General features: G+C 41.4%; 1 protein-coding gene across 1 annotated transcript in view; it reads left to right on the forward strand.

The window, feature by feature from the left end:
- Window positions 1–13,649, forward strand: part of ITGB7 (integrin subunit beta 7) — a 50,038-nt gene that overhangs the window by 24,060 nt on the left and 12,329 nt on the right. The window contains exons 4-9 of the mRNA XM_060762921.2: window positions 3,010–3,211; window positions 4,827–4,997; window positions 7,082–7,323; window positions 8,345–8,503; window positions 10,022–10,117; window positions 10,207–10,296. Of these exons, the coding sequence (XP_060618904.2) occupies window positions 3,010–3,211; window positions 4,827–4,997; window positions 7,082–7,323; window positions 8,345–8,503; window positions 10,022–10,117; window positions 10,207–10,296 (960 nt within the window). The remainder of the gene's footprint in view (window positions 1–3,009; window positions 3,212–4,826; window positions 4,998–7,081; window positions 7,324–8,344; window positions 8,504–10,021; window positions 10,118–10,206; window positions 10,297–13,649) is intronic.

A 13,649-nucleotide genomic window follows, 5' to 3' on the forward strand; every position in this document is an offset into this window, starting at 1 on the left:
CAATTACAATAATAAAACCACAATTGAACATCAATCATAATTAAAAGCAATCATTAAACAGTAAAATCAGTCTCATCAGCCGTATTGCCGTTCCAGTCAATGTCCCTTTAAAGTGCTACTTACATCTACTGTCCAAAAGCCTGGTTTCAAAACCACAATTTTAATTTCTTTCTGGAAGCCAGGAGGGAAGAAGCCGATCTTATCTCATTTGGGAGTGTGTTCCATAGGCGGGGGGCCACAGCCAAGGAGGCCCTGTCTCTTGTCCCCGTCAGATGCATTTGTGATGTTGACGGGAGCAAGAGCAGGGCCTAGAGAAGTCAAGTGAATGGGACAGTGGTAATGAAGAAGAGAACCAGGAGAACCAGGACCTCTGGGGTTGGTAGTGAGCTTCTTGCAGGGATGTGGACCTTGATAGCTGCCCAATGATACTGGCCCCTGATACCAATCCTGATGAATTAGGGAGTGTATCCTTTCCATATCTTAGGTACTACTGTTCTTGCACCCCCCCCCCCCCAAAAAAAGCACGCCTAATTTAGGTTCTTGTTGGTTTTTTCGGGCTATATGGCCATGTTCTAGAGGCATTTTCTCCTGACGTTTCACCTGCATCTATGGCAAACATCCTCAGAGGTAGTGAGTTGGCTTCTACCATTTGGAAACTAAATAGACCCACAACCTCACTACCTCTGAGGATGCTTGCCATAGATGCAGGCGAAACGTCAGGAGAAAATGCCACTAGAACATGGCCATATAGCCCAAAAAACCCACAAGAACCTAGTGATTCCAGCCATGAAAGCCTTCGACAATACATACCTAATTTATTTTTCTTGGGTATTTGTTGAAAGGCAAGTAGACGTCACCATAGTGTGACTGGACTTGTAGTTTTTTGTTGTTGTTTTTTTCATTCACAGAAACAGGAAACCACTGCACTTTAACTGATACGTCTCCCCCTTTACATAACTTATTGCTGGGGCAGTGGCAGGGCAATATGGGAAGGAGAATACAGAAGTGGGAAAAGGCACTGACAGTTGTGGGAACAGCAAGGGGTTTCTCCAGTGGCACACATGAGACAGGCACGAGGATTATTTACGCATGTGTTTTCTAAAGGGAAAATAATAATCTGCACAAAGTACAATTTGTCTATTGTATTCCATCGTATACATTTGTTTATTATGAATTATTAAGTCTCTTTGCCTGTTAGAGGATTGGGGACAGGATAGGATGAGAGACAAGATAAGTATAGTGTAATTTAGTTGGGTAATCACATCAGTGACTTTGCATAGCTTGAATAAGTTATCTTTTGGGACTGTTACGACCTCATCACAAAGCCCAGGTGAAGCGTCCCATTTCTCCTTGCTCTACTCCGGGACAGAAGGGGCAGTGGGGCACATCTATCGCCCTGCTTGCTGCTTCCATATGAGAAGCTCTTCCGGTGAGGACCTGTGCTGGCTCCATTTGAGCATGGGCAGGCTCCCATGTTGAGAGAGAATCATCCAAGGACTCTTCCACCATAGTTGGGGCCTCCGCCAGAAGTCACACGATGTAATGTGATGGCTGGTGTGGGGCTCTGTCCTCAAAACAGGGTGGAAATGTCCCAGGAAGCTAAAATTGCCCCGTCCAATGAGGCCCCTAGTCCCAGAATCCCCAGGCCAACATAGCAACTGGTTGGTTGGTGGAACTGTATCCCAAAAGGTCATTTTTAAAGTCTGATTTTAACTTCATAATTTTTTAGTTTATTGCTCATATGAGAATAACACAGCAGTATTCAAGAAAACAGCCCCTGGAGGTGCAGCAGGTTAAACCGCTGAGCTGCTGAACTTGTGGACCAAAAGGTTGGAGGTTCGAATCCAGAGAGCAGGGTGGGGGTGGGGATGAGCTCCCGCTGTTAGCCCCAGCTTCTACCAACCTAGCAGTTTGAAAACATGCAGTCATGGTGATGCGGCGCCCCAGCTTCTACCAACCTAGCAGTTTGAAAACATGCAGTCATGGTGATGCGGCGCCCTATGCAAAAGCTTACTTCGCTTAATAGTTGAGCTGCCCCTGATCATGCTGGCCACATGACCCAGGAGGTGTCTACGTACAATGCCAATTCTTTAGCTTAGAAATTGAGATAAGCACCACCCCCCAGAGACAGACACAACTAGAATTAATGTCAAGGAGAAACCTTTACCTTTTTATTCAAGAAAAAGTCATAATTTCTGTTTTATGGAAATATCATATCAGGTTTAAACTTTTGAAGAGGAATGTCCTTTTGTTCTCACACACAAAACAGAATGCCTAATCACTTGCCATTTTCCATTTCCATATGTACTTATAATAACTTAAAATGTATTTAATAAAAATATAAATAAATCTGCTAATGGGGAACCAGATGATTGGGAACTAGTTAAGATATTAATGGTTAACTACAGAGAACTCAGGGGCTGATATCCCATTACGAAACAATACTTCAACTTCCATGAGTCCTGAAAATAAGGACCTTCTCGGTGGTGGCCCCCTGACTCTGGAATTCCTGCCCTAGGGAGATCAGACAGGCTCCCACCTTGTCCTCCTTTCATAGTCAACTAAAAACCTGGATGTTCCAGTGCGCTTTTGACTAAGCAGCTCACCAGTAACTTTCTTGTCCCTACTTGAAGTTTCGCACTTTACACTGGCCCGCAATTTACATGGCATACGTTCTACCTCAATATGTGTTATGGCAGTATTTCCTGCCCAGTTTACTGTTTTGTTGCACTTTCCTGTGCTCCTGTAAAAATGTATTGCACTCATTGAATCTGTACCTCAGCTATGTTTCTTTCAGTCGTATTGTTTTTATATTGCTTTCAATTGTGTTGTTATTTGTTTTACCTGATGTTTTAATTGGTTAAAGTGTTTTACATGTGTGTCTTGGGCATGTCCCTTGTAAGCCGCCCCGAGTCCCCTGGGGGAGATGGTTGGCGGGGTAAAAAAATAGTTATTATTATATCATTATGTTGATGTAATGCTGAAAAATTCGTCCCTATTTTTCCTTAGGATTTTGTGCATTGGGGAGAGTCAGATGCAGGCCGCTGTGCATCTCGGCTGGAGTTGGAAAGTCGTGGCTGCCGCCCAAGTGAGATCATGGACCCCCGTGGGCAGCAGCGTGTACTGGAGAACAGGCCTCTGAGTAACAGCACACAACAGCAAACTGTCACTCAGCTGGCACCCCAAAAAATTGCTCTGCAGCTTCGGCCTGGTACGTCTTTCCTGTGCAATGAAAGACCCATGGCTTTTGGGCATGGCATAGGGACAGGGACAGGGATGTGAATGTTTGTTTCATGATTATCCAGATTGAAGCAATCCTTTCCTATGCGCTTCTGGGGGAAATTCACAAACTGCCTATTGCAGAGTGACATCCCACACCAGGCAAATTCATGTGGATATGACACTCTCATTGTAGAAATTTACTAACACAGGTTGAGCATCCCTTGTGTGAAATGCTTGGGACTAGAAGTGTTTTGGATTTCAGTTCCCCCCCCCCCCCCAAGAATTTGGAATACATGCATTTTTCATATAAATACATAATGTGATATCTTGGAGATAGGATACAAGTTTAAAAATGAAATCCATTTAAGTTTCAGATATACCTTATGCACATAGCCTAGAGATCATTTAATTCAATATCTTAAATATCTTAATTATCACTATCTTAAATATCACTATCTTACCCACCCATGTGGATGATGGGAGTATTTCAGATTTTGAAATTTCAGATAAGGGATTCTCTATATTTATGTGCCTCAAACAGCATTAAAGCTTTGATTACTTCAATATAAATGGACAAGCCTTCTGGGAATGGCATGAGAAATATTAGTTGATATAATTAATCGTAGTTATAGTGTTGTTAGATCTTGTATTGAAGCTTTGTGATTCATATTTTGGAAAACCATCTGATTACAGTAGAATCTCTCTTATCCAACATAAACAGGTCGGCAGAATGTTAGATAAGCGAAAATGTTGGATAATAAGGAGGGATTAAGGAAAAGCCTATTAAACGTCAAATCACATTATGATTTTACAAATTAAGCACCAAAAAGTCACGTTTTACAATAAATCGACAGAAAAAAGCAGCTCAATACACGGTAACGTTATATAGTGTATTTACGAATTTAGTATCAAAACATCGCAATATAATGAACCAGCTGTGGATCTGGGTGGGAGGCAGACTGTGTTGGATAATACAGAATGTTGGATGAGCAAAGATTGGAAAAGTGAGACTCTACTGTACTTTGGTACTAGATTACTAGATTTCAAGGCAAGCCATGACATAAAATGTATATCGTCTCTAACAAAAAGAATAAGAAAGTGATAAATCAGACTAAGACTAACTTGATTTGAATTGGTAAAATTTATTTAACAGCCTGAGTAAAGAAAATGTTTGGATGAAAATCTGATTTATTGTCTAAATGGTTACATTTTTAAAACCAAGCAACTGTTTAGGGATGCCTTCCATAAACTGGGCATTACTTCCCCCACACCCTTTATTTCCTGAAGTATGGTCTGGTTAGATCTTCTTGCGACCGAAGGCACTCTCAAAATTTTCCTCCAATACCACAGTTCAAAAACATCCATCTTCCTTCACTCAGCCTTCCTTATGGTCCAGCTCTCACATCCATAGGTTACTACGGGGAATACCATTGCTTTAACTATATGGATTTTCGTTGCCAGTGTGATGTCATCATTCATAAGATCATCAATGGATCAATATATAATATGGTAGCTTTGTTATAGTCTAGGCTCCCTCTTTTTTGTGCTATGTAATACCTTCCTTTTTCTCCCTCCCTCCCTCCCTCCCTCTTCTGAGTCCACAGGAGAGGAACAGAGTTTCACAGTCAACTTCAAACGGGCTGAAGGTTATCCTGTCGACCTATACTATCTCATGGATCTGTCCTATTCCATGAAAGATGATCTAGAGAACATCAAGAAATTGGGAAGTGACCTCCTGACTGCTCTACGCAATATTACCACCTCTGCAAAGATTGGTATGCAAACCTGTAGTCAAAACTTTTATGGGGTGTGTGGAAGGGGAAGTGCTCAAAGGGCGCAGGGTGGACTTTATAAGTTACAGCAAATGAGGGGAAAAAATCTACATCAAAGGTAGGTAAATCGGTATGCTTCAAATATGGTTGTCTGACTTTTTACAAGTTTTTGTAAAAGTCTTAATAGAAATATAATAAATAAAAAAACCAGATGAGCCAAAATTACGTTTATATCTCTGTTATTTACCCCCAAATAACTGATTGTTACATTGCAATTTCTGAACATGATCCAGTCAGACTTAACATGTTTAACCATCCAATTCCAATAGAGCTTCCTCATAATTAAGACTCATTGAGCTAAATAGGGATAATTCTCTAGAAAGTATGTTTAGGATTGTACTGTAGGATTATATTATGTTGATTTGAAAGGGTAGACTAGTTCCATTTGTGCTTAATGTATCCCACTGAAATCTGTTAGTCTTCAGAGTATTTATCTTTTTATGGGATTATATCCTTATTAGAGTTTGAAAGAATAGGTGACCTTACTTACTTACTTACTCATTGTCTGAGTATGATGGCCTTCCAAATATAGTGTCTTGGCAGTGGATATGTTGGTGACTCTGGAGCCCTATTCTTGACCCGCAAATTCTTCCACAGTGAGGACATCGGTTTCCAGTTGAAAGCCAGTCCTGTCAGGGCTTGGGGCACCTTCCTCTTGGCACATTTCTCCCTTTCGCCCTCAATTTGTACCTCTTCAAATTCCACAGCAATGCTGGTCACAGCTGACCTTCAGTTAGAGCGCACAAGGGCCAGGGCTTCCCAGTTCTTGGTGTCTATGCCACAGTTTTTAGGTTGGCCTTAAGACCATCTTTCAATCCCCTTTTCCGTTTTACCAAGATTCTGTTTTCTCTTCTTGAGTTGGGAGTACAGTAACTGCTTTGGGAGACGGTGATCAGGCATTTGGACAACATGGCCAGTCCAGTGGAGTTGATGGCACAGGAGCATCACTTCAATGCTGGTGGTCTTTTCTTCTTTTAGCACTCTGACATTTGTCTGCCTGTCTTCCCAAGAGATTTGCAAGATTTTTTGGAGGTAATGCTGATGGAATCATTCCAGGAGTTGAGTGTGACGTATGTAGACAGTCCATGTTTTGCAGGCGTATCACAGGGTTGGGAAGACAATGGCTTTATAAACAAGCACCTTGGTATCCCTACGGATGTCCTGATTCTCAAGCACTCTCTGCTTCATTCGGAAAAATGCTGCACTTGCAGAGCTTAGGCAATGTTTTAATTCAGTGGCAATGTTGACTTTTGTGAAGAAATGGCTGCCAAGGTAGCAGAAATGGTCAACAACATATGGACTTTTTTGTGCTAAATTGCTATTTTCTGCACAGGAAAAAAGCAATCTTGCACAAAACTGATCTTATAGCAAAGATATTGCATGATTATTATTTTTTTGTGCAAGATTGCTCTTTTCTGCCCTTCTTCAATTTTTTTTTTTTTTTACAAAACTCCACAGGGCTGATTTTTTGTTTGCAAGTATCTTGGACTTTGTGCAAGAGTGATGTGTTTGAACAGAAAACAGCATTATGGCACCAACATCCCATATTTTGCAAACTAAAAACCATGTGCAACCCCTCCCAAACACCAATTCTCCTGTAAAGATACCAACATGTAATTCTGTGCAGAGTAATTTCCTGAAACACTTTGAGACGTGTGAATTCTAGATGAAAACTGAAGAGAAACAGTTGCTTTCTCCACAGCTGAGAAAACAAATATTTTCTTGTTCTCACAATGACTAAATACTTGAATGTCAACATCCCTAAACATTACTTTTATAAGTACCCTCATTATAATGTGCTTTTATTGAAAACAAAACAAATTAAGAAAGCAGGGGCATTCCTGAATAGTTAAGCATCACACTCCCAAACTGCTCAGGTGCGCTTATAATATTGTGGGCATGGATTTGTAAGATGACGGAGAGCTGAAGTGTTATGGAGTTTTGCCCAGTGAAGGAGAAGGGGGATTGTGACAGGTATCCAAATGGGCTAATAGACTGATAAAAACCCCTGGATCTCTGCTTTGTAGGTTTTGGTTCCTTCATCGACAAGACAGTGCTGCCCTATGTGAGCACGGCACCTTCCAAGTGGCAGAATCCCTGCCCGCACGTAAAAGAGAACTGTCAGTCACCATTCAGCTATCAACATGTGCTGGCGCTCACTGACAATGCCAGCGAATTTGAGAGCAGGGTCAGCCAGCAGCGCATTTCAGGGAACCTGGATGATGCTGAAGGAGGTTTTGATGCTATCATGCAGGCAGCCATTTGTAAGGTGAGAAGACAGCAACCCCATGCAGGTAGTTACAACCATGACACATGATTGGGAGATGCACATGGACCTCCATAATAGTATCAGGTTCAAGCTAATCATACTAATTTGAATTCTATTAAATTGGGAGTGTCTCTTTTAAGCATGGCTCAATTTAACTTCAGTTTTATTTATTTTTTTAAAAAACCCTCATTTGTTTCCTTAATAAAAATAAATAATTTCAAATTTCTGTTTCTGAGATCTGAATGGTGAAGTCTAAAGGCAAACACTGTCAGCAGAATCCACATTATGAAATTGCTGAAAAGGGCAGATATTGCAGATTTTGTCTTATTTTATGTAAATTCTGTTAGGAGGCCATTTGAATCTCATGCAACATTTTTTTCTACAAATGGAGATACCCCTAAATTAATGTGGGGGTGATGGTCTAGCATGTATGAACTGTATAGGAAGGATTATATGTGTGCATAGTGATATTTATTTATTTACTGTATTTATATCCCACCCTTCTCACTCTGCAGGGGACTCACAGCGGGCTTAAAATCGATAGCAATTTGCTGCCATATAAGCAGACATATAATAAAATAAACATATACATTAAAAATAAAATTAAAAAGCAATATAAACAGGGAGCTCTGGCATGAACTGGTCCATGAAGTCACAAAGCGTCGGAAACGGCTGAACGAATGAACAACAACAAACTATAAACACTAAAACCCATTATTAAAACCACACAATCTGAAGTCATAGTCAAAAGTTTCCCAGTTGTTACTGCACATACTTCACTTAACTTATTTCATTGCACTACTGGCCAAAGGCTTGGTTCCAGAGCCACGTTTTTACTTTCTTTCTGAAGGTTAGGAAGGAGGGATATGACCTGCTTTCACTGGGGAAGGAGTGCCATAGCTGAGAGGCCACCATTAAGAAGGCCCTGTCTCTCGTCCCCCACCAGTCACTCCTGCGAAGGAGGTGAGACCAAGAGCAGGGCTTCCCCAGATGATCTTAACCTCTTATTTTCATCTCCCAGGAGCAGATTGGTTGGCGTGATGTAACAAAGCTCCTGGTCTTCACGTCAGATGGTGCCTTCCACATGGCAGGAGATGGGAAATTGGGGGGAGCCTATATGCCCAATGACGGGCACTGCCACCTGGATGCCAATGGTCTGTACACTAAGAACCACCTTTATGTAAGTTCTTTTTGGATCTTTTGAAATGCATTTGGGTAGGGAAAAAAGAATAATAGCAAGTTAATTGTAGTGACAGCACAGAAGCTCAGGATACGCAGGTTTACAGAGCTTTCACTAGAATCTCCCAGATAGCATGGTGAGTTGTCCAATCTCTCTAATATCAGACACATTCAGGCAGTATAGGAGTCCTTCCATAATTAGTGATGTGGGCACCTGGATTGAATAAAAAGCACAAGAGTGAAAGTTGTTGGACTATGTGGATTATTTCTGTCATGGCTGGCTACAGTGCCATCTGTGTAACTTCGTTGACTTTTTGGGTTAGTCAAAGTAGACTAACCCAGACTGTGATCCAATGACAGTGTTCCTTTGCATGTTGTTCTGCACAGTACGCTCTTTCCCATGCAGTCACTGAGGACTTATTTCCATCCTAAGCATCAAAAAACACATGACTGTGGCAACCACACTCCCAGCACCTTTTACTATGATAGCAGAGTGAATTTTCTGTAAACCTCGGTCAAATGATCTCATGTCAACCTCCCTGAAATGTTGCAGCGTAGAGCCCTTCTGTTCAGGATAGGATACACCATGCCATTCTCTCTCTTGTTCTGCCATTTTAAAATTGTATAGCCACTAGGCATACCTAATGAACCTATGGTTAAAAACAATGGTTTTCAAACTGGGAACAGGTTTACTACATCACCTCCCTTATGAAGCCTCCAAACCTCTTTGGACGTGGAGAACTATATGAAAATCAGCCTCAATTGGACTTTCTGCATCCATTTCTGCTCCATTTGGGATTCAAAATGGTACAAGAATTCCTGAAGCAAAGGCTGCAGGACATTGCCATGGGAGAGCTTAGCGCTCACTCAAATTCACCATGTTCCTCCTGAGTTTTAAATTTATCATACAGAAAGCCAATTAAGATTTGCTAATACAACAGGGCGACTAAAATGATCAAGGGTCTGGAGAACAAGCCCTATGAGGAGCGGCTTAGGGAACTGGGCATGTTTAGCCTGAAGAAGAGAAGGCTGAGAGGAGATATGATAGCCATGTATAAATATGTGAGAGGAAGCCACAGGGAGGAGGGAGCGAGCTTGTTTTCTGCTTCCTTGGAGACTAGGACGCGGAACAATGGCTTCAAACTACAAGAGAGGAGATTCCATCTGAACATTAGGAAGAACTTCCTGACTGTGAGAGCCGTTCAGCAGTGGAACTCTCTGCCCCGGAGTGTGGTGGAGGCTCCTTCTTTGGAAGCTTTTAAGCAGAGGCTGGATGGCCATTTGTCAGGGGTGATTTGAATGCAATATTCCTGCTTCTTGGCAGGGGGTTGGACTGGATGGCCCATGAGGTCTCTTCCAACTCTTTGATTCTATGATTCTATGATTCTATGAACACAGCTCCAATTGTTGACAAAAAGATAACTCATGAAAAGAAGTGAATGGCTTTTCTGAAGGCACTTTTTCAACTTCTAATGAATATCAAGACTTCCCTTGAAGCTGTTTTGGGTTCTCTTTGCAGGATTACCCCTCAGTTGGGCACTTGGCTGAGGTGCTTTCCGAATCCAACATCCAACCCATATTTGCTGTCACTGGCTCCAGGCTCCCAATGTATGAGGTGGGTACTGAGCTGGAAGGGAAAGAAATGGATGGATATCTGTGGGCACATCGATGTACTTCACTCTCTTCTTTTCCTTTTTTCTCTAGGAGCTGAGCAGGTTAATTCCCAAGTCAGTGGTTGGGGAACTGAAGGAGGATTCCAGCAATATAGTGCAGCTCATAGTGGATGCCTACAATGTGAGGAGGATGGGAGATAACAAGTGGGGCAAAACCCTTTGGGAGGTGGGGAAAGCTATGCCAGCCTTACAGAACACAGCCAGGACCAGAGGATGAATGGACATGCAAGCTGATGTGACCTTTTTCTAGAGCAGGGGTGAGAAACTTAGGGCCCTGCAGATGTTGCTGGTTTGTAGTTCCCATGACCCTTCACTGTTGGCTTGGACTAAAGGGAGCTGAAATCCACCCAACATCTGGAAGGCTACAAATATTCTCATTCCTACTCTGGAGTGTTCAGTATGAATTCTAAAAAGCCATTGAAGCAGTCCTTCTACTCTTCTACAGCAAATGCTGGTCTCTTATTTGGTCCACTTCCCCACATTGTCTTCCATCTGGAGCCAGGAAGACATTTTTTACCCTATCAGATTGTTTAGGTGTCTTGGACACTTCTTGGAAACCTCTAGCAGCCTGGAGTACTAGATTGATTTATGGTGGCGGTGCACTTGATTCAGAGCTTGGGGAAATGCACTTGTTTTAGACTTCTTGTTATTGTGAATTAGTGTCAAGTTGGCTTCCTGTGATCAAGAGACCACCAAGATAGCCCTGCTCACAGTCTACAAACTTAAGGTTGTGGCATTTGTGATTGAATATATCCACCTGTAATGCAGGCTTCCTTTTTCCTAATGCTTACCACTTTATCAAGTACTAATGTTTGTTTGGTCCCCCCCCCCCCCCCCCGAGGAGTCATCTTTTCTCATGATATTCCCAGTTATGATAGCTGTAGTTTGGTCATTCTAGCTTCTGTGTACAGTTCAGGTCTGATTTTCTCCATTCATTTTTTGTTTGCTTTTGAAAGTACATGGTAGCTGTACAACTCTCGTGCCGTTACACATTTCAAATGTGTTGATTTTCTTCCTGTCAGCTTTCGTCACTCTTCAGCCTTTACAGCCACACATAGGGACTAGAAATGCCCAAGCCACTCAACAGTATGATCAATGAGTGTTGGGGGGATGCTGGAGTGGGGTAGAGCTCTTCATTCTTGCTCTAATCTCTTCAAGCATGATAGTTTATTTTTAAAATCTTCTTTACGAGACTATAATAGTAAAAAATAGTAATACAATGTATTGTCGAAGGCTTTCATGGCCAAAATCACTGGGTTGTTGTAGGGTTTTTTTCGGGCTGTATGCCCATGTTCTAGAGGCATTTTCTCCTGACGTTTCGCCTGCATCTATGGCAAGCATCCTCAGAGGTAGTGAGGTCTGTTGGAACTAGGAAAATTGGTTTATATACCTGTGGAATGACCAGGGTGGGACAAAGAACTCTTGTCTGTTGGAGCTAGGTGTGAATGTTTCAACTGACCACCTTGATTAGCATTTGATGGCCTGGCAGTGCCTGGGGCAGTCTTTTGTTGAGAGGTGATTAGATGTGCCTGATTATTTCCTCTCTGTTGTTTTGCTGTTGTAATTTTAGAGTTTTTAATACTGGTAGCTAGATTTTGTTCATTTTCATGGTTTCTTCCTTTCTTTTGAAATTGTCCACATACTTGTGGATTTCAATGGCTTCTCTGTGTAGTCTGACAGGCACTGCCAGGCCATCAAATGCTAATCAAGGTGGTCAGTTGAAACATTCACACCTAGCTCCAGCGGACAAGAGTCCTTTGTCCCACCCTGGTCTTTTCCACAGATATATAAACCCTTTTTTCCTAGTTCCAACAGACCTCACTACCTCTGAGGATGCTTGCCATAGATGCAAGCGAAACATCAGGAGAAAATGCCTCTAGAACATGGCCATATAGCCCGAAAAAACCTACAACAACCCAATAGTAGTACAGTCCGCTTTTTGGGTCCACAAAGTTTGCATCAACAGATTCCACTATCCACAACTTAAAAATACACACACACACACACCCCAAAAAAAGAAAAGAAAAGAAAAGAAACTTTCAAGAAGTTGATTTTCCCATTTTATACAAGGGACAGCATTTTACTACACCATTGTATATAATGGAACTTGGGCATCCAAAGATATTGGTATTCATGGGAGATCCTGGAACCAAACTCTGTTGAATACTAAATGTTCCCTGTAGTACCAGTAATACAACTTGTGCCCAGCTGGCCTTTAAAGTGCAGTGAGTTTCACACACTTAGTATCACAGCAATATTAAGTTGCCGAATGTGATTTGCTTCTGAGACTGAAAAAAGTGTTTTACTGAAAGCAACCCACTGAGCAAATATTGGCTCTTAAGAGCAGTATCGTGCTTGCAAGCAGGGCCGGCCCTAGGTAATTTTCAATGGTAAGCAAACATTATTTTGGCGCCCCCCCCCCCCAAAAAAAACCAATCACTGAAAAAAAAAGGTAGAGGTGAATAAAGAGTTACCTTAAAACCAGAAGGTGACTTACATTATGTTCATATAGTTACATTACATAGAGTTAACACAAATTAATGTTTTTTAAATGCAAATATTTTTGTTGTTATTTTTGATCTACAAGTACGACACAAATGTTTCACAGAAAATACAAGATCTTTGCATTATGACAATTCCGCTGAGACAATTCAAGACAGAACAGCCCTTAATACATACACATACATATACATATACATACACATACACACATACATGCACACAGACACACACACATATATATTATTTTATTTGGAATTGCAAATTGCAATACATTCCATCACACACACATTTAAATAAATATTGTGTGTTTACGGAACGAACGGCTTCCTTTCTGCAAGGACTTCTTCTAGAATGCATGGCAATTCCAAAGAAAATAAAATATTTTGGACCACGACAAGTAAGTCCACTGAGATGACTAAAGGTAGAATAACCTTATCTATATAAATAAAAATATAATGTTCGTTTGTGGGATTAACATAACTCAAAACCCGCTGGACAAATTGGCACCAAATTTGGCAGCAAAACACATACTAATCCAATCTATGTCTGTCAAACAAAAAAATCTCTGGCTGCTTCTCATTACTTTATTTTGCATACCACCACACTACCCCTGGGTGCTGCTGCTATTATTATTATTATTATTATTATTATTATTAAGAGTCTAAATGGCCATCTATCAGGAGTGTTTTAATTGTGCTTTTCGCTTATGCCAGAAGGAAATTGGATTGGATGGACCTTGGAGGTCTCCCTACTTTATGATTCTATTACTATTATTAATAATAGTATTATTATTAAGCAGAGTCTCTATGGCCATCTGTTAGGAGTGCTTGGATTGTGTTTTTCCCTTATGGCAGAAGGAGGTTGGACTGGATGGCCCTTGGAGGTCTCTTGTAACACTAGGATCCTGTTACTGTGAATTCCTCCCAAACCCCTCCAGTGTTTTCTGCTGGTCATGGAGGTTCTGTGTGCCAA

Source organism: Anolis sagrei, chromosome 2 (genome assembly GCF_037176765.1).
Source record: "Anolis sagrei isolate rAnoSag1 chromosome 2, rAnoSag1.mat, whole genome shotgun sequence".
Lineage (NCBI taxonomy): Eukaryota > Metazoa > Chordata > Lepidosauria > Squamata > Dactyloidae > Anolis > Anolis sagrei.